Genomic DNA, 23,975 nt, shown 5'->3' with positions numbered 1-23,975 from the left:
GGGCTTCTCCGCAAAGGGCTCTCTCTGCGCAGCAAGTGAGTGACAGAGATGAGGGGTGGGGACGCAGGGTGGGGTCACAAGCAGGGAGAGGCGGAGGAGGAACAGGCAGAGAGAGAGAGCCCAGCCCTTCAATGCACGGCAGCGAACGGCAAGAACCAGAGGCGCAACGTTTGGCTGATTTATTCCATTTTTTAATATTTATTTTTGGGAAGGGGTTACAAAGACAACGACGCTGCGGACATGAACTGAACAGAAGAGGCAAGCACCACCGTGCTGCAATCTCCCGAATATCCACAGCACACCGCCCCCTTCCTCCTCCTTGTCCTCTCCCATAAGCCCTCCTTTCTCCCCTTACCCCACATTACAGCGATACACACCCAACACCCCCCTCCTCCGCCCCCCTGCCCCTCCACACGGAGATGCACACGGAGAGCCGACACAAGAAAGTAAGTGCACGTTCTATTTGACACATTGTGACGTTGTCAGCGCGGTGCGATGCGTTCACAATGTTAACGGGTGTCGTGGCTGGCGAAAACGGGCGAACGGGGGTAACGCGAGGCGCGATCTGCAGCCTCACAGGACACCATCTTAGTTTTTAAAGGGCCAGCAGTACCGTTTCGCCCCCTCCACCCCCTCGCGCATGCGCACGGAAGGGGAGCCAGGTGCACTTCCGGTCGCCATTGCTGTCCATCCTTTGTTTATGAAGGTTAGAAGGCTACAAAGTGAATTCAATTTTGGTCAAACGTGACTTGCCTTGCGAGGGAGTCTTGGACTGGTCGTTGACTAGTGAACAGTGTATTGGTTATGATGTCTTGTGATTGATTGACTGTACTCCACTGTGTATTTGACCAATTCATTATTTGGCTGTCTGTCTGCCGTGACTTGCTAGCAACCATTGCATTGCTTGTCTTGTGGTGGATAATTCTAATTTTATATATATATATGATATGATATGCTTGGTTTCAGTGTAGTTTTTATTCTCTTTAGTATATATATGTCAAGTGCAAGATAAAAAAAAAAGTTACTATTGTGTAATAAAGTCAACAACAATGCTCAAACAACTTTTTGACCTTCCTCCTTCGACGAACGTACAGCAATACCACAATAATTCCATTTAAAATAAACTCCAAAAGCTCAGCTATGATATTGATTGACAAAGGTGAAAAAGGCAGGGCATATTTGCTGTAATTATAGTTAGTTTTAGCTAGTTTTATAAATGTAAACAGTAGTTTCATTCATTTTCGTCTTTTAGGCACATTTTCGTTTTATTTCTCGGTTTCAGTTTGAGTCATTTTGTTTGTTCCCATCCATCCATTATGCAAGCTGCATATCCTCACGAGGGTCGCGGGCATGCTAGAGCCTTTTCCACCCATCTTTGGGCAGCAGGCCGGGGTATGCCCTGAACCGGTTGCCACCCACTCGCAAGGCACACAACCAGTCACACTCACAATCATATTTAGGGACAATTTAGTTCACACAATCAACCTAGCATGCAAGTTGTTGGAATGTGGGAGTAGGCGAAGAAAACCCACGCAGGCACAGGGAGAACATGCAAACTCCACACAGGAAGGCTGGTGCCCGGATGGGAACCCATGACCTCTGCGCTGTGAGCCCGACATGCTAACCAGTTGCACACGGTGCCCGCCTGTTAGTTTTCATTAACTATAAAAACCTTACGTGTGTGTGTGTGTGTGTCTCCATCATCCTCACATCACATGAACACATTTGTCATCCTGACTTTGAGGGTCTGAAGTTGGCCGAGGGGATGACGCGCGTCTGTGTGAAAGCGCACTTAAAATCCCGCCTTTGCTGGGTGGCTACTGTCTAAAAAGGAGAAGGGGGTAAATGCCGGATCTCTCCAATTTGGAGAATATCTATGTGAAAGACAATAATGTGGATAAAGTCAAGCTGGTAAAGTTCCATTTGCTAAAGTCGCATCCGAGGTGGGACGTTGTCGGTGAAAGAAAAATGCTGCAAAATTGAACACCCTACACTCACCTCTGCCGCATTTCTTGCCTCACACCGCACGCCGATGTCCTCTAACGATCTGATTGGCCGCCGCGAGGCTTCATCTCCTGAGGAAGAGACCACTCAACTTAGATTATCAACAGCAGGTAAAGGCGCAGAGAGAGAGAGACATTCGAAAAGAAAGCTTGGTGGAGAGAAGTGGCGGTAAAAGAGGCCAAAATCCAGCGCTGTCAGGGTCTCACAGTTTAATCTGCAGGTCGCAACAGAGAGATTAGAAGACATAGAAGTAGAATGTTTTCCATTTTGCCACTGAACCTTTTGGGAGAGTTTGGGCAGGAAGCTTCTGGAAGCTTCTCGGGCTTCACGTAGAGAGAGGCTGACACGGGAGATGCTTGTTTCACGCGGTGGCTCAGTATTTTGGTATCAGGTGGCTTGAGCGGATGACTGGTTAGTTGGCCAGCTGGCTGCCTCTTTGTGTGTGTGTGTGTGTGTGTATGTGTGCATCAAGATAAATGAGCGCAAGGTAAGACGACATGGTGTGAGGAATGGGCCGCGCGCTTCAGGGCCAGCCCGAGGGTCACCGCCGGTGGGTGGCGGCGCGCCCGGGTTGCCGAGTCGAGATGTTGTCAGCGAGAATTAACGAGCGGCAGGTAGTCGGCGTGGCGCGCGGCAGCGGTGGCCGACGAAAATTAATGCGCTGCTACAATGTACTCTACTGCTGCTAGTGGGAGTGGATATCGATAGGATTATCGCACTGTAAGTTGCCGGCATCGATAGGTGGACATGTGAAAGCGCTCTAAAAATGAAGATGTATTACAAAGATACATGAATCATCTTCCGACCAATTAAATGAAATTTGATGACACTCCCCCGCGGCACACCTTTCGAGCTCTCGCGGCACGAATGCACCTGGATCACGACATAAGACAACCACGTCGAGTATCAACCGTCGCGAGGGATCCGAGGGAGATATCTGCTCGATGCTGGTTACTTTATTTCCTCCTGAATGTGATAACTTGCACCATGTCGTGTTGGCAAAGATGTTTATTGAGCCAATAAATTTAGAGAGTGAGAAGTTGCCTCATTTCCTCAAGCCGCGAAGAGGAAGTTCTTCTCTTCATTTGCTGGTCAACCTCGCTTGACCTCTATTTATAGACATACACAGACAACTTTATATGCGCTTAGTCTCCTCCTGGGTACCCTCCCCCGCCCCCCCCCAAAAAAAATCTCCATACCAACACCCACAACACCAAGTAAATGCTGTCCAAATCTAAACGAAACAAAGGTAAACACAAAAATGCTGAAATTAGCTTAGCATAATGCTATGCACGCTGTACTATGGTACTCCACAGTCTCCGCTCGGCTGCACTCTCCCCACAGTGCCCTCCCAGATCAAATTAATCTCCATACCACTTGCCACGTGCTGATAAGTGAATTGACCAAAAAAAACAACAAAAAAAAAACACACACACACAAACAGGCTAATGTTAGCTTAGCATGTTGGTGCAGGATGGCACTCCACAATCAAAATGGAGAAAATGTGTCTCGTGGTGTGGTTTTTTTTCATAGTTTCCCACTTTTTGATGACTGTTCTCAACTGTGTGCTGCTTTCAGTTTCTCTTTGCCTTTATTGCCTCTCGCTGACAGCGGCATCCGCGCCGTGTCCTTGAACGCAACGTTTGAGGAACCTTCTGACTGCAGAAGCTCAGAAGCTGCTCGAGTGTGTTTGTTTGCGCTCGATGGATGATTTCTCTACTTTCTGCCTACGTACACGTGCGTGTGGGTGCGCATGTGTGTGCGTGCGGATAAGAGGGTGTGTGAGGAAGTGGCGGCCGGCTTTGCGTCAGCAGGGTGTGGTGTGATAACATGCAGGCGGCTTCTCTCGCTTGCCTCACTGCTCGCCAGATGGAGGACACACCCGGTGTTTCATTTCACTCTTATGTGCACTCCCTGCGTGCGTTTGCGTGTTTGTGTCTGCGTGCAATAGCGTCTTTCGACTCGTCCTGGTCCAGGATGGTCGTTTTTCACCGTAAAACTGCAAAAACCACGGTGCAGTGAATGCTTCGGTCAGAATGAGACACATTTTATCCAAGAGGAGACTGAGGGCAGCAAGGTGGATCAGCTAATGTTAGCATGACTGATCAGGAATTAGCTATTGTTAGCATGACCCTGCCCTCAGTCTCCTTTTGGGTAAAGTAAAATTGATCTCTGTGCCTTTGCCCGCAGTCTCCTTTTGGGTTAAATTGGTCTCTGTACAATTTCTCCATACCTTTTCTCTCAGTCTCCACTTGGATCTTTTTCATAACTCCATGCAATCCAGTGTGTCAGAAGCACTTTTTTTTCGGAGTGAACTTGACGTGAACCTGGAGCGTGTGGTCACTTTATTTTTACCCTCTTTATTCATGCCCATTGTGCAAAAAAATCCCCAACAAAAATCTCTTGCAATGTGATGTGATGTGATGTGTGTGTGTTCCTGTACTTTTTTTTTTTTCTGGGGTGCCTTGGGGGTTTGCTCCGCCTCCGAGCAGCTCGTGGGAGCGGGCAGTCGTGTTATGAGCGCATATGTGTAGATCCTGCAGGGGGCAATCCCCCACCCCCCCCCATCCGAAACACACACACACACACACACACACACACACACGCACACGGTGAGGACCTGTGTGTGTGTGTGGGGGGGGGGGGGCGGGGGGTTGTAGTGACAGCGAGTGAGCAGAGCGCTGACCCAGTTAGACTCGGCTGTCCCGCCCTCTCTCTCCCTCTCTCTCATGCTGCAAAAGTGGGGGAAGCATATAATAATGCTTAGGTGGAGCTATGCTAATATGCTAATCTACTAATCACAGTGTCAGTTAAGGCTAACATTAGCCTACAACTCCCCAGTCGTAATGTTGAACGGATCCAACTCCAATTGAGTTTTTGGGTGATGGTGAAAGAGTAATTGACAACCTTTCATTTGCAGTGGAGAAAATGTATAAACAAATAACAGATCGGCTTTTCCCTGTTCTTCTTCTGGAGTGTTAACGGTGCTTAGTGGTTCATTAGCGCCACCAACTGACATTGTCCTTCCACGGCAAGTAAACTTACGTTAATTGATGGTGGCCTGACGATGCCAACTTTGCTGGTGCTCTGAACTAGTGGGGGTCTGAAGCACACACAGACCTCACATTTTTGCTGGTATCGAAACAAATTATTCACCCAATCAATAGCTCACACCCCCCCCCCCCGTCCAAAAAAAAAAACCTAACGTCAAGACTCAATAAATGTGGGTTCACTGTTCTATAAAGACCCATTAAAAAAGATGGCTTCAAAAAGGTGCAAGGTGGGGGTGGGGGGTGTTCAAGAACTAAATATAGTGGGGGGAGGAAATTTTGGAGTGGGCTGGGGTTACCATTTGAAATTATTAACAAGTTTGTGGGTGCCATACAACTTTGTACTGTTTTGCTGTTTGACATTTTTCAAGCGCTGCAATCCAGTTTGGCGGACGGACGGACGGACGCGACTCTTGAGTCTCCTCCCGAGCTGGTAGCCGGCCGGGCGTTAACGCGTGAACGCGGTTCACGCTCGGCTGGCCTTTTAGCAGATAAAAATAGCCTGTTAAAAACGTGCCGGCGACGGAGCCGCGTTTGAAGCCCTCTCCAGAAATACTTCACTTGCTCTTAAAATGTGATGCTGGGACAAAAAAAAAGGGAAGCAACAAAAATAATACCGATTTTTTTTTTTTGTGTATACTACAGTTCTATCAGTGAGGCATGAAAGAAATATTTTCAGTTTGGATTGGCCGAGATTAAAATCGCAGGTTGTTTTTTATTATTGTTATTATTTATTATTATTATGACTTTGTTTTTTTTAACGGTAGTTTTCAGAGGGGTAAGGAACAGTCACTTGGGACTGATTCTTGCCACAAATAGTGAAAAATGCTTTTAAAAAAAAGTTTAGACTTGCCTATGTATGTCAACATATGGCAGCAAAGCACTACTTCTTGATTAACAGCTTGATGCCGCTCCACCATGTTTACTTCGAAACCTGGGCTCCATCACCGCGCAGACCTCAGAGGCCGACTGGGTTTCCATTCATTTAGCATTTCTCTGTGATTTTTAGAGCAGCAGCAGAATTTCAAAACGTATTCCGCATCTGATTGGGAGCCAGTGTAAAGCCTGCTCTGGAAATCAAGTTGAGTTGGCACTTGAGTCAAGTCATATGCTCTGATCTCTTTGTTCTGGTCAGAACTTGAGCTGCGGCGTGCTGAATGAGCTGCACATGTTTGATGCCCTCTTGAGCAAGTCCACAGAGAAGGCCATTTGAATCATCGAGTCTACTGGAGATAAAAGCTTGAATAAGCTTCTTCTGGTCTGCGCGTAGCAGGCGACCTTTCAGTCTCGAGATGTTTTTCAGATGGGAAAAGGATATTGATTCGATAGGATTGCCGAAAGCCAGATCAAGTCGAACAGCACCCCAAGGTTTGGGAGTTGGTCTTTGGTTTTGAAGAGACAGTGACTCCAAGTGTTTACAAACAGCAGGACAGTGTGCTGCTAACCGCCCCCCCCCCCCCCCGCCTCGAATGGTTTTATTTACTCAGTGGCTCCTCATTCTTTGTTTTTGCTTCTCGTCTTTTCGTTTCTCGGTCGTCTCCTTGGCTAACCAACCCCCAACCCCACAAACCCCCCCGCCTCCCACCCTGACTTCCTGTGCGGAGATCACAAGCTGACAGGGTCGCGCCCACCCCGCCCTTTTTTTTTTTTTCTAGTTCCTGGAACTCTGCACTCACAGTGCGAGACCCCTCCTCTCGCAGTCCAGTGGTCCTCATAAGGTCTTACATGCTAACTGAACCCCCCCTCCCCCCCAAACCACGAACACCCCCCTAATCCCACCCCGCCATGGCCTCCACCCCAACTGCCTCGTCGAAGTGGGATTTGTAGAAGGTTCCCATTCCTGCCTTTTCTGAGTGAGCGCGGTTGGAGTCCAGATGACTTCTTAATATTAGCGTGTTGGATGTTTTATTCCCCCCCCCCCTTTTTTTTTTTTTATCCCATTCCACTAAATTCTCCGCCCAACGGGGGTGCTCCAGATTAGGTCAAAACAAACCTTGAGGAATTATTGGCTAATCCTTCCTGTGGTTGCGGCCTCTCAGGCTGCCTTGGTTAACTCCTGACAAGGACAAAAGACGTTTTTGGAACACGCTGTTGTTTTATGCGAGTTTTTGGCAAGACGATCCCACCCGAGCAAAGACGATTCTCATGTAAACACGTTGCTAGTGTTGTTGTTTCGCATTTTGTGTGTCTGGGTTGTCACAACAACAACAAAAATGGCTCCCTTTTCAAAAGTTCTGCTATTCTCCTTTCGAAATGTGCGTTTTTCGTTTGCATGCGTCAAAAGCGCAGTTGATCACGCGTGCCGCGATCTTCGCACGTCAGTCTTTGGACGAGCGAACCGGAGGACGTTTTTTTTGTTTTAGCTGGCGGCATAACAGCAGTGCTTGTTTTGTCACAGTGCGGGGCGCAGTTTTCGCCATCCCGACAGTTTCCCAAGCTGACCCCCTGTTGTGTTTTCCTCTTTGGTTTCACGACCTGGGCCTTGGACTCGCGGCTGTGTTCGGAATCTTGCTTCTTTACGAGCTTTGTGATGCTTCAGGGATGATCCATTTGAAACGTTTACTTTTTTTTAGAGCTGTTTGCCACACTGACGCAAAAACTGGTTTGAAGTGTCAACAGTGGAATGCTAACCAAAACAGCAGCAACTACCGTGGCAGTTAGCAGCTTGTCGAGTGAATCAAAGTGCTCGCATCTGAAATGCAATTCAATTCAAAATGTTCTTTTTGCCCGCCGGTGTGACTCCAACCAATAAAAATCGGAATGGATATATATATTTTTGGAAATATATATATTTTTTAATAAACATTTTAGACAACAAAACAATCAAGTCTTGCATATTTATTACTACGTGATTACTATGCAATTACTAATTATGTTTCAGGGTCATGGAAAGAAAACTGTTTGAAGTGCGAGGATGTTTGTCAGTTGGGGGGGGGAGTAGGTGTGGCACGGAGAGGCCTTTACCTTTGTTTAGAAGCACAGAGGGGGCTCTGTCCCCCTCACAATGGAACTGGAGGGACACGAGTGTGTGTGTGTGTGTGGGCGTGTACGTGTGTTTGCGTGCGTGTTTGTGTGCATGTCTTTGGGTGGGGTGACGCAGCCAGTCACACCCCGTAGCCGATTGGTCGAGGACACGCCTCGGTGTGGAATCCACCAGAGCCAAGTCACATGACAAACACTCTTCAAATGGCGAGCTCGCAGAAGCCCTGAACGATTTTTTGGGGGGGAGGGGGTTAGGGGCGTTCCATGACAACTTGTAGGCATGCCAATCATGCTTGGACCCACCAAAAGCCGTTCTTCAAAATACACAGGACGTTTGCCATTTTGTTTTTCCCACGTCGTAGGCAGGTCTGAAACATGGAGCATTTTGGGATCGAGATGGTCGGGAAAGACCAGAAAAAGTGCTCAGGCGCACCGGATCACTTTTCACAGAAATCTGGCAACTGGAGCTACGAACAGCAAATTTTTTTCAATCAATATAGATTTTTCTAAGGGACTGTATGTTGTTTTTTTTTATGTCCCTTTCACAGGAACGACTGCAAGTTTGACACTTTGACACTCAGCATTACTGTCCGAGGATCGTGATGTGAATTTCAGCCTATCGCTCTCAGCCCTCGGCCACGTACAAAGGTGCACGTTTGGACCATTTGGGGCATTTAATTGAGCCCCTGAAGCTGGTTTCACTTTGCACCATGAAATTTGGTAGTCTATCACGAGAAGACCCACAAAAAGGTGTCATGAAGCATGCCTGAAAACACAAGAGAGGCTGCCATTTCCAGATCGGTGGCGCACTGGAATCCTTCTGACATATTCAGCCCCCCAAAACGTAAAATCTGGTGGCAGGTCTATCACGAGAAGAGGACCCACAAAAAAAAAAAAAAAGTCTCAAAAACCCATGCCTGAAAAGAGACAGCCGGTCTACCATTTTGGGTTGAAAATGGCCACTGCTGCGTCATTTTGTCCATTTCAAAGAGTCTGTCAAAAACAAACTCCCTCAAACTCCAGGTTGTGTTGAATATTTGCTAAATCTGAGCCGCATCTACGAACCAAATGTGTGCCGCTAACTTTCGAAGGGTTTGCATTTTCGCCAGTTAGCGAAGTTTGACTTTACGACGCAAAGCTTTTTCTCCCGCATTGAGATGAGCCGCAGCTCTCCATTACAACACAGCTCACATTTCAGCACGTCAATAATTTAAGAGACAACGACGTGTTTGAGTCCCAGGGCTGTGTGGCTCTAGTTAGTATTTAATGTGCCTTTATAGAGGGCCAACGCACTTTATGAGCCTTTTATTTTACAGTTTCTGTGTATACAACGTTGAGGCGCGTTGTGTTCTTTCAACTGCTTTTGTTAGGCCTCAAAGAGGATGAGGATGACGTGTAACCCTTTGTAACTTCCTCAGCAATACCCTGCAAGAACTTTGTCAGGTAATTGACTTAATTAGTGCAGCCAAGTCCAAATCAGCCTCGTACTCCCACCCCAGCCCCCCCGCCCCCCAAAAAATCCAACTTTACAGCCAGCGTGTGGACTAACCTTTGTGTTGACGTGGCTGCTGCAGAGTGCCTCGTTGTTGGCCTCGAGAGTGCGTGCTTTACCCAGAGCGCCAATCCGATAAGGCGTTCCCTCCCTGAATAGCAGAAGAAACGGAAGGTTGACCAGACATGTCGAGAAGTCATTTTTGCGTGTTAACGTCCAAACTGTGCTTCATGTGAAGTTTTTGCATAATTTTTGGGAATCAAACCGCTGTTATTTTTGATGAACACTTTGGCCTACTGCGTTACGTAGTGACTTTGAACTCAGTATTGCTCCTCGTCTTGTGAATTGTGCTCTACTTCGAGTCCTCTGACAACTTGTTTCCGGGTGAGGGGGCACGGAGAGGCTTTTACCTTTCTTTAAAAGCCAACTCCCCTTGATGAACACTTAGGCCTACTTCGCTACTGTCATCAGTGACTTTTTTTTCCTCTTTTTTGTTTTGGGCGGTGGAACTTGATGTTGCACGACTTCTGAATGGTCAAGTGTGTTGTTGTGAACATTAGAGGAAGTTCTTTGAGGAAATGGTTTGTTTATCAGAAGTTGAGACTCGTGTAAATGCGTGTGGACCGAAAAGGCCTCGCCACACCTCATTGTGAGTGTGTGTGTATGTGTGTGCGCGCTTCCAGAAAAGGGTGTGTCCGCCTGCCTGGCTGAAAGGGAGGGAGGGGCGACTCCTCCCTGCTCCCCCCCTCCCACCCTTGCTCTCATTCTTTGGCTTGTTATTCCTCGCCGGCTCCTCATTCCCTCAGTTGGAAGCCTCGACATTAGGCCTCCTTTTTTTCCCTCCCCTCTCTCTCTCTTTTTTTTAATATACTTTCTCTGCCTTTATCAAAGTGAGTTAAATGTTCATTTCCTACCCTGTCCTCAACTTTTCTACCTTCCCCCTTTGACCATGACACCATCTTCTTCTTCTTCTGTCAGAGGAGGAGCGGTGCCCAAAAGAAGAAGAAGAAGCCGTCGGTCACCGCCCTGACGCAGGAGGCCACGCCGCCCTCGCCGGCCAAGGAGGAAGAAGAGGAGGAAGAGGAAGAGGAGGCGCCAGACATGCCCTCAGTCCAGATCAAAGCTGAGCCAGAGGAGATGGAGTGCACGGTGAGGAGGAGGAAGAGGCGTGGGTGTGGTCAGGTGGTCCATCTAGCCGTTAGTATCGAGTGGTTGGCGTTGAGCAATTAGCATCTAGCCCTAAGCATCAAGCGGATAGAATGTGGCTAGTGTGCGGCAGTTTTAGTGTTTACTGTTTTTATTTCATTGTTGTAGCTGTTTGGTAGTTATTTGTCTTACATGAGATTTTTATTGATGTACAGCACTTAGTTTCAGCTGTAGTTGCACAAAAAAAAAAAAAATTCAGTTCAAATGGGTTGGCACCTATCAGTTAGAATAGCTAGCAGTTAGCATGAAGCGGAGGGAATCGAGTGGATTGAATCTCGTGGATGGGAGCATTTATTGGTTAGCATCCTGTAGCTAGCATCTCCAAGTTTCACAGCCAGTAGTGAGTATGTACTGGTTCGCCTGTGTTGGCTAGAATCCACCGGTGAGTGGTTAACATCAGGCGACTAGGAAGTAGCATCTAGCGGTTAGCATCAACAGCACGGCCGTTAAACTCAAGGCGAGCGGATAGGATAGAGCAGGTGACTTCGAGTGGTCGGCATCTAGCAGTTAATGTCCCGCGGTTAGCCTCAATCAGATGGAATCAAGTGGCTAGGACAACCGTGAGCGCCTTGAACAGTTAGCATCTAATAGTTAGCATCCAGCAGATAAATGCAACTGTATATAATCTATTGAATAGGACGTAGCAGTTGCCATTCAGCCGTTCGCTCCTAGCAGTTAGCATCAATGTAGCAGAATCAAGCGATTAATCAAGTGGGCCGCATCGAGCCGCTAGCGTCAAACGGATAGCATTTAGAGAGACGCTTCTTCCAGAGATTCCCCAAATGGTGGTGCGCAAGATGAAAAGTGCCGACGCTTGTGACGGAATGTGAGAATGTGGGATGAAGACGCCCAGCCATGTTCTGATGGCGAGATAAGTACACAAGGAAGTCGGATGATGTTTGCTTTGCATCATCATCCCAGTGCCGAGTTTTTCCCATGTTGGCCTCTACAAGCTGGCATTTTCCTGCCTTTTTGTTCTATATAAAAGGACCTGACGTGATATGAAGGGACAGAGCCAAGGCAGCAATTTTCTGGCTTCAGAGGTAGTATTAGGACCGTAGCAAACCCTGCACGGCGCCTGCAACCACTTTCGCGCTGCCAGTGTGGCACTTTCTCATCCGGTATTGCTCCTCTGTTTAAACAGCAGCAATACGGAATGAGGGGCCAAATTTGGCAATTTTCCAATTTCTGAGGTAGAATCAAAGCGTGACGGAGTGTAAATGGTATTCTGTGATACAAGCACGGTCTGATAAGGTTGACTTTTGGTGAAGTATAATTATCCAGGTGGTGGCAATTCCGCCTCACAGTACAGAGGAACCAGGTTCGAATCCAGGCGCTGGCCTTCCTGTGTGGAGCTTGCCATGCTCTCCCCGTGCCTGTGAGGGTTCTCGGGGTACTCTGGTTTCCTCCCATATTCCACAAACATGCACGCTCGGTTAATTGAGCACTTCAAATTGTCTAAGTGTTATTGTGGGCTAAATGGTTGTTGTTCATCTAGGCGTGCCCTGCGATCGGCTGGCAACCAGTTCAGGGTGTACGCCGCCTGCTGCCCCAAGACAGCTGGGATAGGCTCCAGCACGCCCGCGACCCTCATGAGCATAATGGCCTCAGAAAATGGATGGACGGATATTTATCTTGGATGAAAAGTTCATCTTGTGGAAAATGTAATGACACTTTTACACAAAGACAAACGCCCCTTTGTACCCCGGCGCGTAGCGATTTTAAACCGAAGAGTTCCCCAAGGCTCTACACTCGGACCCCTTTCATTTCCATCCAGTCACAATCACATGATACTGTCAAGGCTCAGTCAGTCAGCGAATGCATCATCTGACAGGGTTAGCGTGGCCCAAGTTACATATGAACCCAAAAGATGATGACCCTCGCGTCCAAAGGCCCGCAAAGCGACCGTCCGGTTAAAGCAAACGTCGGGTTCAAAGTTCACTCTGCGGGCCTAACCGTCAATGCCACCAGGCTCTTACTTCCTCCTCCGCCACCATTCTTCTTCTAAAAAGTCCTTGCCTAGGATGTGTCGAAGGGAGCCGTCGAACTGCGCTTCCGCCCGGTGTCACCGTGGCAACCGCGGCAGCTACGGCAGGAGTTGCCCAAAAAGACTCCCAGACCCTCCCCCGTTCCCACCCCACCTCCCTCCGCCACCTTTTTCCACTTCAGCCAACGACACACACACACACGCACACACAAGCACACAGAATAGCTACCAGCATAGCAAATTGAATAGCTCCGTAATCTCTCTCTCTCTCTCTCTCTCTCTCTGGCATACACACTCGCACAAACAAGGCCTTCTGTGTGTGTGTGTGTGCGTGTGCACATAAACAAGTCTGTTGTCCTCCAGCAAACAAGAGTAGTCATGCACAACGATGGCAACACGCACACACACACACACACACACACACACACACACACACACACACACACACACACAAACACGTGTTTGTGTCATGAGAGGTTAGCAGCCTCGCACTTGAGCCAGGAGGCTTTTTTGCTTATGTGTGTGTGTGTGAGACAAATCAGCAAAAGGACACAACATGCACAATTTTTTTTGGGGGGGGGGGGGGGTAATGGGAAAGGCGCGGCAGCAAATGTGGCTACGCCTAAGCTGGTGCGGGCTGATGATGTCATCACTCACAGATGGTACGTTCGGGACCAATGGGAGACTTCAGATCTCCAGAGGAGGAGAAGGCGCAGGGGAAAGACATCCCGATTGATTTTACCACGAAAAAAAACTGCAAACCCAGCGATGATGGCCATGTTTGTATGAATGGCGGCACATTTTTGGTGCAAAATGCTTCTGAACTCTTGCTACAGTGATCCCCCCCATCCATTGATATATCCAAACAAAAAAAGATTTTTTTGGGGGGTATTTCAAATTTGTACCTCCAAATATTGTGAGTTCCTTTGGAGGGTGGCTTAAACCACAAACAGTTTTGGACTGTAGTTTTTTGTGATTAAAAGTAGAATTAAATGTTAACAAAAACTCATGACAATACAAGCTTTTCATCAGACAATACCGTCATAATGCAACAAAAACATTTATCAATGTGTTGTTGTTTTTCCGGTTGCTACGCAGAAATACGTGTTTCACTTTACCAGATAATAATATCCATGGCAAAAAAATGAAATGACAAAGCATGAACTGTATTTCTGAATTTTGTCAGACACAATCGATAATACAACACCCCCTTGCCAATTTTATTTTTTCATCCAGGCCACTTTTTTGGGTGCGCTTTCTTGTGATTACAAAATGACATGGTGTGGAGTGATGACTTGGCTTTGAACCGCCTCACTCGCTAACAAGCCCGGGCATGCCACCTGCGGGGTCTCAGAGTTGAAACTGCAGTCCATCACATTTAGCAGAACAAACCATGTGACAGATAAGGAGGAAATCAACATTTGTCACTCACTAATCTTAACGAAGCCGTCTGATTTTTACACGAGCAACAACAAATCTAACAGCGTTTCTCACATTTTTACTAATTATGGTGTGGTTTTACTACAAATTGCTACAAAATGTCTTTATGCCATAGATTTGCATCCTGTGGATGGTACAGCATTTTTTTTTCTTTTTGTAGCACGAATGTAGCAGGCCTGGCCACTGAATTTGCACCTTAATTAGTAAAAAATGTGACAAAACTTGTCGGACGTTGATGCAATGTGGTAGTGACTAATGGAGGTCATTTAGTGCAGCGCAGACCTCCACTATCATTTGGAATAAAATGGGTACCAAGAATTTTGTTGTATTTTGCATAAAAATTACACCGATTTGTGGAATTCATTTTTATTTTGTTTGTTTGTTTTATCCTCCTTTTTTTTTTATCTTCTATGTTTGTCTGCGACCATGGCTTGTCACTCACCTGAGTGGAGACCTCAGCCAAGGTTGAACAGAAACAAAAAGAATGGAAAACAAAAATTGTTGCGCGGATTTAGTCGGTTCTCGCACAAGTTTGTATCATAAACATAAGAACTGTTCCAAAAATGATTTGATTTGTTGTTTTTAGCAATGCTACAAAGGCCGTTGGGCGTCACTCAGTTGAACTGTTGACAAAAAAGAAATTATCTCATTCATCCTTCATTCATCTTCCGAACCTAAATTATATCTCGGTGGCACAAATTTGATAAAGTCTTGTACAAAATTTGCAATTAGTTATAAATGGCACAAAAAATTCAATTTGCACCAAAATTGCCCAGCAAAAACATCTATTACACTGTGGATAAACGTGAATAGGCAAAAATTGAGTAGGACTTTGCACAAAAATTGCACCGCAAATAGTCAAAATGCGACCCCAAAAAAATGTCGATTCCTTCTTTCCTCGCTGCATGGTTTGACCCGAAAGTGTTCTTCCCGAGGCGTAGTCGTTGACTTTGAACCGTCACTAAGCAGCGTCAACAGCGCTAATGCTGGATTAGGTAACGTCAGGGTGTGGCTAGCGGGCTACGCTAACAGGTGGGCGAGGCAGGCGGCGGGTGGGCGTACGCCAGGGAGGGGCGGCCTGCTGGCATCTTTTGTGGTTTTCTATCCAAGCCGGCTGTTGTTTTTGCTCACACTGTTTTTCCCTTCTGATAACCGAGCGTAACGGCCACGCCGCTCGGCTGCACAACACGTTGATGAAAATGAACAGACGCGCAATGTTTTCCCTCTCTCAACTCGTGGCCTATTGGTTGGTGCCCTGAGCAGCAAAGATGACAAGGAAGCAAAAGCGAATGCAATTCAGTGAGGTGTTGCTGAAAATAGGTATGCTAAAATGAAAAAAAAAAAAAAATGAACAAGAAAGCTAAAACAATCGAATACAATTACATTTTTAAAAATGTAGACACTGGAAAAAATATGAAAAGAAAAACTATGTAAATCATGTAATTAATAATGATAATAAGCATGGTCGTCATCATAATCGTAAGTAATAATGATCGCATGCTTAAAATTAAAGTGCATATAAAATAATTTAAATATGTTAAATATTTCCTCTTCATAGAATCAATATTTTGCTGTTAAAAAAAACCAAATACCAAATAAATAAATAAAGCATTTTAATCAATTAAAGTGTGTACTAATTACATGCATGCATGCATGCAAAAATAATTATAAAAGCCTCCAATAAAGCATGTCTTTCTGTACTGTGCGTATTGGCCAATCAGACAAAAGCGGGCGATCTTCAAGAGACAAGAGCCCAAATGTTCACTGCGTGAAAGGGTATCCTGCCTTTGCAGGGTCTCGGTGTAAAAACTGATCAGTTCCACATTTTCATCTGTGGCCGGCGCGGAGCGATTGCAAGGCGAGGGACATGGTTGACCCACTTTCTTAATCGCGTGCCACAAAATGGCAGCAAAGCAAAACCTACATGGGCGGGGAAGGGTGTGGTTGGCGCAGCCGAGCGGGACACGGAGGGAGGGGGTGAGAAAGGTGAGCGAGAACGGACGAGGGTGTCGCCGGGGAAGGGAAAGGAGTGCCACAACATGGAGGCGGCTGATAGCTCCCCAGTTTCCATGGCAACGCGAGGCCCTTTTTTTTTTCCCGCCCACACTTCCCCCTTCGTTTTCTTTCACCACCACACCTCTTTCCTCTTCTATCGGCATCCTCAACTTATGAAAAGGAGGGAACTATTTTTTTTTGTGCCCAGCCCTCCGGTTGTCCCGCGTCACCCGATCTAAAAGGGCCAAGTTGAGGCCTCGCCCTGGCCCTCGCCCAGAGCCAAGCCACACTCAACTGAACTGGAGTGGGGCCAGCTTCTTCTTCTTCTGCTGCTGCTCCTTTTTCTAGTCTACACCCCCCCCGCCCCCCGCCCCTCAGCCTGCTTTCTGGTTGCATCCCACACAGCGGGCCATTGTTTCCCTGCGAGCGACATGCGGGAAACGCAGGCCTCGCCAGCCGGGGAAAGTCTCGGTTAGGATTCGGCTCCTCGCCGATGTTAAAAGCGACGACATGTCGTCATGTGCCGGGAAAGCAGTCGGAATCTTAGCGGAAGATTGGAATAGCGAGAAACGCAAGAAAATGCTATTATACGAAATTGTTTAATCTTAAGAGAATAAGACAAACTATTATAACTATAAATACATACGTTGAGGGGAAAAATGATCAGTGTATCCTTTTCTGGAAAAAAATGGTAACGTTGCAAGAATGAAGTTACTTTTGTTCAAGAAAATGTGCCCAATATTTCGATAAAACGCTCATTCATTTATTACTAATAATAAAGAGTTCGAATGTGAAAAGTACTTTGATATTTTGGGAAAAAGTCGTAATCTGTAGAAACGACATAATAATACGACAGTATGAGAAAAAGTGGCCTTTTTTTCCACAATCTTACAAGGATGAAATGGTATTTTAATACAAAATATTGATGACAAATACCAAAAATAGTTGGGATATGGTAATAGTTTTTTTTTCCTGCCCAAGAAAAAAAAGTAAACAGTTTTGCCCAAAAAGTGCCATTAGCAAAAAAAAAATAAAATAAAATAAAAGCATGATAACATTACAAGAATAAAGTGTTTTTTTCTAGGATAAAATGCACCATATCCCGATCAAAAAGCTTCTTTTTTTTTTTTTTCTCAGGCCGACGTCGGTGACGAGCGTTCCCACCAAACCAACCCCGACGCGTGGAGCTGCAAGGCCGAGCCGTGCTCGCCGAGCCAGTGCCCGGCCGAGGACCAGACGGAACCGGTGGACCTGTCTCTCCACAAGCCTCGTTCGTCCTCGCTGCCCCCCGCCGCCGCCGTCAACGTGCCCGTCAACCCCGCGCCAGGAAGCGGCCTCGCGCAGCCCGGACTCACGGCCACGCCCGTCACCTCCAACGTACAGTCCATCGGATCCATGGTGACTCGCACCTCCCACACACGCGTCAACAAAGCTAGCCTGCTAGAACTGTCGGCTAACGCACGTGCACCGCCCAGGTTCTATCGCCGGGCTCCATTTTGGCCACGCAGGGCGCGGGCGGCCAGCAGATCTTGCACGTCATCCACACAATCCCGTCGGTCAGCATGCCCAGCAAGGTGGGGCAGCTGCAGACCATCCCCGTGGTGGTGCAGTCCTTACCTGTGGTCTACACCGCCGTGCCCGCGGACGGCGTCGCCGCCGCCACCGCGGCCATCACCGTGCCGCTCATTGGCAGCGACGGACGGTCGGAAGGCTCCGGTAAGGAACGTCGGGGCTGGGTTGGACACGCTTTCGGTTGCGCCTTCTCTTTGAATGCATCTTGACTTCTGAGTTCACAATTTAGCGCGGCATTCGCTGCAACGTCCCTCCATCTGCCAGAAAAAAAGACAAAGAGCATCTCGTTTGTCTAGCAGCAGCTCATAAACTTTAAATAACTTCACATATCGGTCATTCCCCCCCACGTTTGATCTGAGCTAGTCGTTGCATTAATGCGTATGTCATCTCAAGAACTTTGACAAAGATAGAAGTAACCGCTTGAAGGTAGCTAAAAAAGTAAAAAAAAAAAAACCCAGAACAAATGCACATATTACTTCTCAAAATAACAGCTTAACGATATCATCGTAACGTAGCGCGAGGTAAGATAGTGCTACGATCACGTAGCCGAAAAGTAGCGTGGCCTAATATGAAGTTATGTCAAGTAGGGTGTGCCCCGCCCACTCCCCAAAGACAGCTGGGATGGGCTCGGGCACGCGCGCGACCCTCATGAAGTTAAGCGGCTCGAACAATGGATGGATGGAAGAGGCGTCGTTTTGGCTGGAGGCAAAGCATCAAAGCGTAACCGATTCCTGAAAAAAAAATGAAAGCTTTCCATGAGCGACCGCTTCATTTAACCGAGCGTAGCTCTGAATGTTCGCCAAACACGTGCCAGCTCGCTTACTGTTTGTACTGAGGGAGTGCACCATTAGATACCCGACGCGTTATATTTATTCATTTTAGTCGAAGATCTTGCGGCGGCGTGGGAGGTGCTGAGGCAGACAGGAAGTGAGGGTCAAGGAGGGAGCGCCTGTCTTTTTTTTTTTTTTTTTAAATGGCACGATGTCAGAGAGGGAGTGAGCGAATCATTGTCTCCAAGGAGCAAGAACACTTCTTTTTTGCTCCGTGTGTGTGCGTGCACGCTTTTAGCGTGCCACACCCTCGATCCTTCCACCGCCTCCGTGCAAGGGGTGGACGTTGTTTATCCTGCAGGGTGTAACGCTTTCACTCAACTATTAATCCTTCCATTTTCAGTTGACGGTACACTTCACCTCTTCATATTTCAATTTAGAACAGCAGGTCATATGTAAGACCAAGTTACGGAACTTGAGGTAATATAGCGTGAAGGTCATGGAGCTGGTGCAGCGTAAGGTAACAGGGCGCAGAAAAAAAGCAATGCGGCGCAAGATAGCCTAAAACCGAATCGTGTTCACAATACCGCTTATTCTGACGAGAGTCGCAGGCGTGCTGGAGCCGAGCCGAGCTACCGTAAGGCGGCGGGCGGGGCACACCCTGAACCGGTTGCCAGCCAATCGCAGGGCACGGGTAGACAAACAACCTTTGGCACTCGCCGTCGAATCTAAGGCCAATTAGCATGATCAATTACCCTACCGCGCAAGTTCGGTAGCGCGGCATAAAGCAAACGGTAGCGTCGCGTCGATGTAGCCAAACGGAATGCGTACCCGTACGTCGAGTAACGGGCACGACGTAGTGTAGCGTAACATGAAGGTAGCTCAATCTATAGGCAGTCCAACGGACATATAGCGTAGCCAAAATGTAACGTTACTTAATGCAACGTAACGTTTATTTCGGGTGTTTTATTACATATTTTCAGTGGCGCAGCCACGCCACGTCACTTCAAAGTAGCACATCATCGTATAATGCAAATGTAACAGACTAACATAGATGAAGCCTCAATGTAGCATAACCCCAAGCTAGCATACATCTAGCATAAACCTCTTGGAGGTAAACGTAAAAATAGGGCACCGTCTGTATTTTAATATTTCTAATCTTGCACTTTTTTTCGACTTCCTCAGTGCGCATTAAGCCCGGTTCAACCTCTCCGGTGGAATATCACAGCGACAGCGACGCCGAGAGCGGGACCGAATCTGGATCGGCGTCACTCAGCGCCCAGAGCCTCGACGCAGGGTGAGCGCACGCTGCATTTGTTATCGTTTGCATTACACGTAAATATGCATTTCCAAGGTTTGGATTTGTTTGAGTGCGTGCGTGCGTTAGTAAGTCAGAGCGTCGTCTTCACACCTATTTGGGCGAGGCTTTGCAACGTTAACAGAAAGTGAGGGCGTGGACCTTGGAGTTTAGCCGTAATCTGACGTGTGTGTGCGTGCGCGCGCCACACCTTGTTTTCCAAATTGCCTCACACTGACCTTCCTTGATCGGGGTCATAGAAGAACAAAACAAGCAACAAATAAAAGGGTATAACACTTGATCAAATAATCAACTACGTATTTAACTGATGAAAATGAAGAGTAAATAAAGTCCTGGGGGGGGGAAAACTCAATGAATGATAAATGAAAGACTAAGAACACAGACATAAAAAGATTATAAATACTAATTAATTCGGTAAAATTAAAAAAAAAAAAAGCCTTAGAACACAAAATAATTTTTAAAAATTACAGTGTGTATATTAAAAAAAACTATACGGACAAAAATAACTTGCCCGAAGTGAATCCAAACAAAGTGAAAGACTAAAAATAAATAAATAAAATAAAAACCAAAATATAAGAACCGACAATGTAGAAAACGGATTTGAAACATAAGATAAATCATGACAAAATGATACAAGACAAACAAAAAAAACTTCATTATACAGACAACTTGATCTTTTAATTGATAAAAACTAAATTATGTATAAATATGTGCCCTTTTATACAAACAAACCAACCAACTAAAACATCATGGCCAAACTGGGTTGTGCCTTAAGTGGCGATTTGGCGCCCCCCGGTGGCGTTTAGGACTCACTGTCTACTATAGTTCTCATTTTAACATTTGTGCACGATTCATTATTTCAGTCCACTTATGTTGCCCTCCGCCGGCCCTCAGGTCGGTGTTGGACTTGGAGCCTGCAGACCCCGACTCCCCGGATGTCAAGAGGCGGCGGATCCATATGTGCGACTACGAAGGCTGCAAAAAAGTCTACACCAAGAGCTCGCACCTCAAAGCTCACCGACGGATACACACAGGTCAACCAACGCGAGTTCTGAATCCAAGTCCTTTTCTTCACCGAGCTCGCCGGTCGGCCGCTAGCCCCAGAAGCTGACGTGAGAGCATAGCAGCATTGGCATCTTTGCAACGGCGTAATTCACGGCCACCCCCCCCTCGAGTCGACAACAGAATTCAAGATTATGAATATTGGCACCAAAACATTCAACCATTTCAGAGCCTAACGCTAACACATCACGTGAAACGCCTTGGGGCCGGCGAACAAATGAACGGAGACGTGACACTCATTCTAAACCTTCTAGAAATTGCAAACTCAAGTGGTGTACTTCCTGGTACGAGTGCGCGTCCACTAACGTTGTGCCCTCTCCGTCTCCCCGCGCAGGCGAGAAGCCGTACCATTGCACCTGGGAGGGCTGCACCTGGCGTTTCGCCCGCTCCGACGAGCTGACTCGGCACTTCCGCAAGCACACGGGCATCAAGCCCTTCCGCTGCACCGAGTGCGACCGCTCCTTCTCGCGCTCCGACCACCTGTCCCTGCACCGCCGCCGCCACGTCATGATGTGAACTCTTTTTTGGCTATTTGGGCGTCATTTCCTTTCGGGGGCAGGGGGAAGGGGGTTCCCTCCCGCCGGCCGCCGACAAAACAAACTGCGCTACTACAGTTCAACGGCTCATCTTCTGCAGGTATACCGGGCATTCGAGGAGGTTGGCGATTTTTCTCCCCGCTCATCCGTCCATCCTTGTATCCAGACATTTTATTTTTTTTCTCCCTTCAAGCGTTACATCGGGATTTCTCCTCATCGGCTGCTCCTTGCTCGCTTGGGATGCGGCGTTTCATTTGAAAGACTTCCGGATGTTTCTCTTGGATTTTCTTTTGTGGTAGGAATGCGCAGTCCTTGAAAATGCATTTCACGCCGCAGCACGGGTGATGAAAGAGGCGTTTCCTTCTTGGGGCGCGGCATTTAATTTTTAGGATCGAAGCAGACGCCTGGACAAGCCGACTTGTCTTTCCGCCATTTCTTTTTTTTTTTTTTTTTCATAACAAGACCGCCCAACCTATTTAATGCATTTATCAAGCTGTCTCACGGCAGCGCAGGAGATGTAAAACATTTTTTTTCAGCGTGGGTTGCGGCATTTCATTTTTTGGGGTAAAATTTGACGTCCGGACAACCAGGTGTATGGTTTTTATTGTTGTAGGACTGTCTGACCCTCCGAATGCATTTGTCAAGCTGTTTCGATGCAGCACAGGAGAGACAATGATTTCATCCTCGGGATGTGGTGTTGAATTTTTCGATCTTAAAAGTTGACGAGCACAGATGAGCACATTTTATCGATTTTCCTGAAACGTATCCGGTGGGACTTGCAAATTTGGTGTCAGGCTGCTTCACTGCACTCCATCTTATGGAAGACATTCGTGGCATTCTCATGGCGCGGCATTTACTTTTAGATGGTCAAATTAGATGTCCGGAGAATTACATTTCTTCACTTTCTAGCGGCTTTTGTAATCCGACTTCCTAACCGTGTTCATTTATTTGTCAAGCTGTTTCACTGCAGCACAAGCGACACGACGCGTTTTTCATCCATGGGGCGTGGCGTTGAATTTTTACGATCAAAAATAGACTTCCGGACAACTGCATTTCTCATGGATGTCATTCCATTTCCCATTACAATCCCAACTCTCAACCCTGTGAGTTTAGTTCCTGCATTTGAGTCTGCCAAGCTTTTTTTTTTTTTTTCTCTCGGGTGCGGCGTTTAATTATGCCATCTGAAAGCAGATGTCAGGACCCCCCCCCCCCCCCGCCACCCCAAAATCCCCTTTATCTATTTGGCACACTATGAAAACTGTGAACTTTTCAAACAATTTTCACGTCGCCTACTTTTCGCATATCCTCCCGCGCACACTATCATAAAAAAACAAAAACAGTATTTGTGTGTTATTTCTCTCTCCCTTGTGACAGAATTGGCTCTTTTTTCATCTTTTTAGACGATTTTTGGCCGTCTTTTAAACGCTGTGAATTAGTGGTCGGCGGAGAAGTGAAAATTCTCTCACAGGGAAATTCGGGAGCTTTTTTTCGCGCTTTGCCAAACGGTTCATGCATGTTTTTTTGCCCCCCGTGTGTTCGTGCGCGTTTATGTTTTGCGACAAACACGTTTTGGTTTGTGGGTTTTTTTCCTATTTAACGAGCGTCTTTTTCGGGCATTCGGACCTCCTGCCCGTTGAGCCTTAAGAACCGAAGTTGACCGATTATCGAATAAAACATCGTCAGAGATTCTCTTTATTGCGAGATTTTGAGTAAAGTACAATCAAGTGGGCCGGGATGTTTCTCATGCTTCCTTTGAAGAAATTTTCGCACATTTCCTCGTTAAAATAAATAAATAAATAAATAAATAATTCTCCTGTCTGGGTTTTCTCAAACGCAGCACAAGCCTCCGCTGACCGAATAAAACGTCCTCCGAGATGCTCTTGGAGGTGGCGACATTTTTTCGGAAAGTAAAAACAGCTTGTGCTGCATTCAAAAAAACTGGGAAATTTCCAATCTCCGATCAAAAAAAAAAATGGTGAAATTTCCCACTTTTGTTGAACGCAGCTTCAGCAAAAAAAAAAAAAAAAAAAAAAAAACACCTCAGACACTCCAGACTTCTGTCTTAACATGAAAAAATATTCAATTTTTTCCCCCTTGAAGGTACTTTAACGTCAGTTCCAAAACACGTGAGCAAAACATTACATGCATTTCTAGTACCGTTCTTACCGACTTTGACGAAAACAAACAAAACAAAAAAACGATCCGAAACAATTCTCGTTCGGAGGGATTTTTGTTGGCATATTTTTATTTATTTTTTTTGCTTGATCTGACTACCACAGAAACATTGAAAAAGCACATCTTTGTAGAAGAATTTATGCATTCTTTTGTAAACATTACGGATAATGACAACAACAAAAAAATAATAGTTAAAAAAATAGAAATCCATGTACATAAATGTATATAATCAAAAAGTAAACGTAACGGGTGAAGTTCTATTTTTAACACTGACTAGATAATGTGAACCGCCTCCCTCCCTCTTCTTCTACTTTGTTGGTTTTCTTCTTTTGACACCTTTTTTGCTTGTAGTTTCTTACAAATGATAAAAATAAGAAGAAGAATAC

The 23,975-nt window shown here is 46.5% G+C and overlaps 2 protein-coding genes across 6 annotated transcripts in view; one reads left to right on the top strand and one right to left on the bottom strand.

Annotated features, from left to right (window-relative positions):
* Positions 1–12,748, bottom strand: part of rbm41 (RNA binding motif protein 41) — a 22,758-nt gene extending 10,010 nt beyond the window's left edge. Inside the window, exons 1-3 of one of the 2 annotated variants that reach the window (XM_086130378.1) lie at positions 12,714–12,748; positions 9,586–9,679; positions 1,999–2,075 (exon numbers count right to left, since the gene is read on the bottom strand). In XM_086130378.1, the coding sequence (XP_085986504.1) occupies positions 1,999–2,009 (11 nt within the window). In that variant the 5' untranslated portion in view covers positions 2,010–2,075; positions 9,586–9,679; positions 12,714–12,748. The remainder of the gene's footprint in view (positions 1–1,998; positions 2,076–9,585; positions 9,680–12,713) is intronic. The other variant, XM_086130377.1, reaches the window with a different exon arrangement.
* Positions 99–23,975, top strand: klf8 (Kruppel like factor 8). 4 transcript variants are annotated; one of them, XR_015102980.1, is made up of 8 exons: positions 99–446; positions 10,507–10,677; positions 17,294–17,554; positions 17,632–17,872; positions 19,684–19,795; positions 20,711–20,850; positions 21,213–21,514; positions 21,608–23,975. XR_015102980.1 is itself a non-coding variant. In XM_086130379.1 (7 exons), the coding sequence occupies exons 1-7, from the start codon at positions 420–422 to the stop codon at positions 21,392–21,394; spliced, it is 1,134 nt and encodes a 377-aa protein (XP_085986505.1). In that variant the 5' UTR covers positions 99–419; the 3' UTR covers positions 21,395–23,975. The 4 variants fall into 4 exon arrangements, 3 of the variants coding, with proteins under 3 accessions (XP_085986505.1, XP_085986506.1, XP_085986507.1); XM_086130379.1 differs by having other exon boundaries at positions 21,213–23,975; XM_086130380.1 differs by lacking the exon at positions 21,608–23,975 and having other exon boundaries at positions 20,711–20,928; positions 21,213–21,303.

Source organism: Hippocampus guttulatus, chromosome 15 (genome assembly GCF_054856545.1).
Source record: "Hippocampus guttulatus isolate MCC_2025c chromosome 15, RoL_Hgut_1.0, whole genome shotgun sequence".
NCBI lineage: Eukaryota > Metazoa > Chordata > Actinopteri > Syngnathiformes > Syngnathidae > Hippocampus > Hippocampus guttulatus.
This window is presented reverse-complemented; position numbering and strand designations above follow the sequence as displayed.

What these genes read in the sequence shown, in the direction of transcription:
- klf8 (XM_086130379.1), top strand. Translation starts at nt 420, where the DNA reads ATGCACACGGAGAGCCGACACAAGAAA. An exon ending in GCCCAGAGCCTCGACGCAGG is followed by an intron (nt 19,796 to 20,710) that starts GTGAGCGCACGC and finishes GCCGGCCCTCAG; the next exon opens with GTCGGTGTTGGACTTGGAGC. An exon ending in TCACCGACGGATACACACAG is followed by an intron (nt 20,851 to 21,212) that starts GTCAACCAACGC and finishes CTCCCCGCGCAG; the next exon opens with GCGAGAAGCCGTACCATTGC.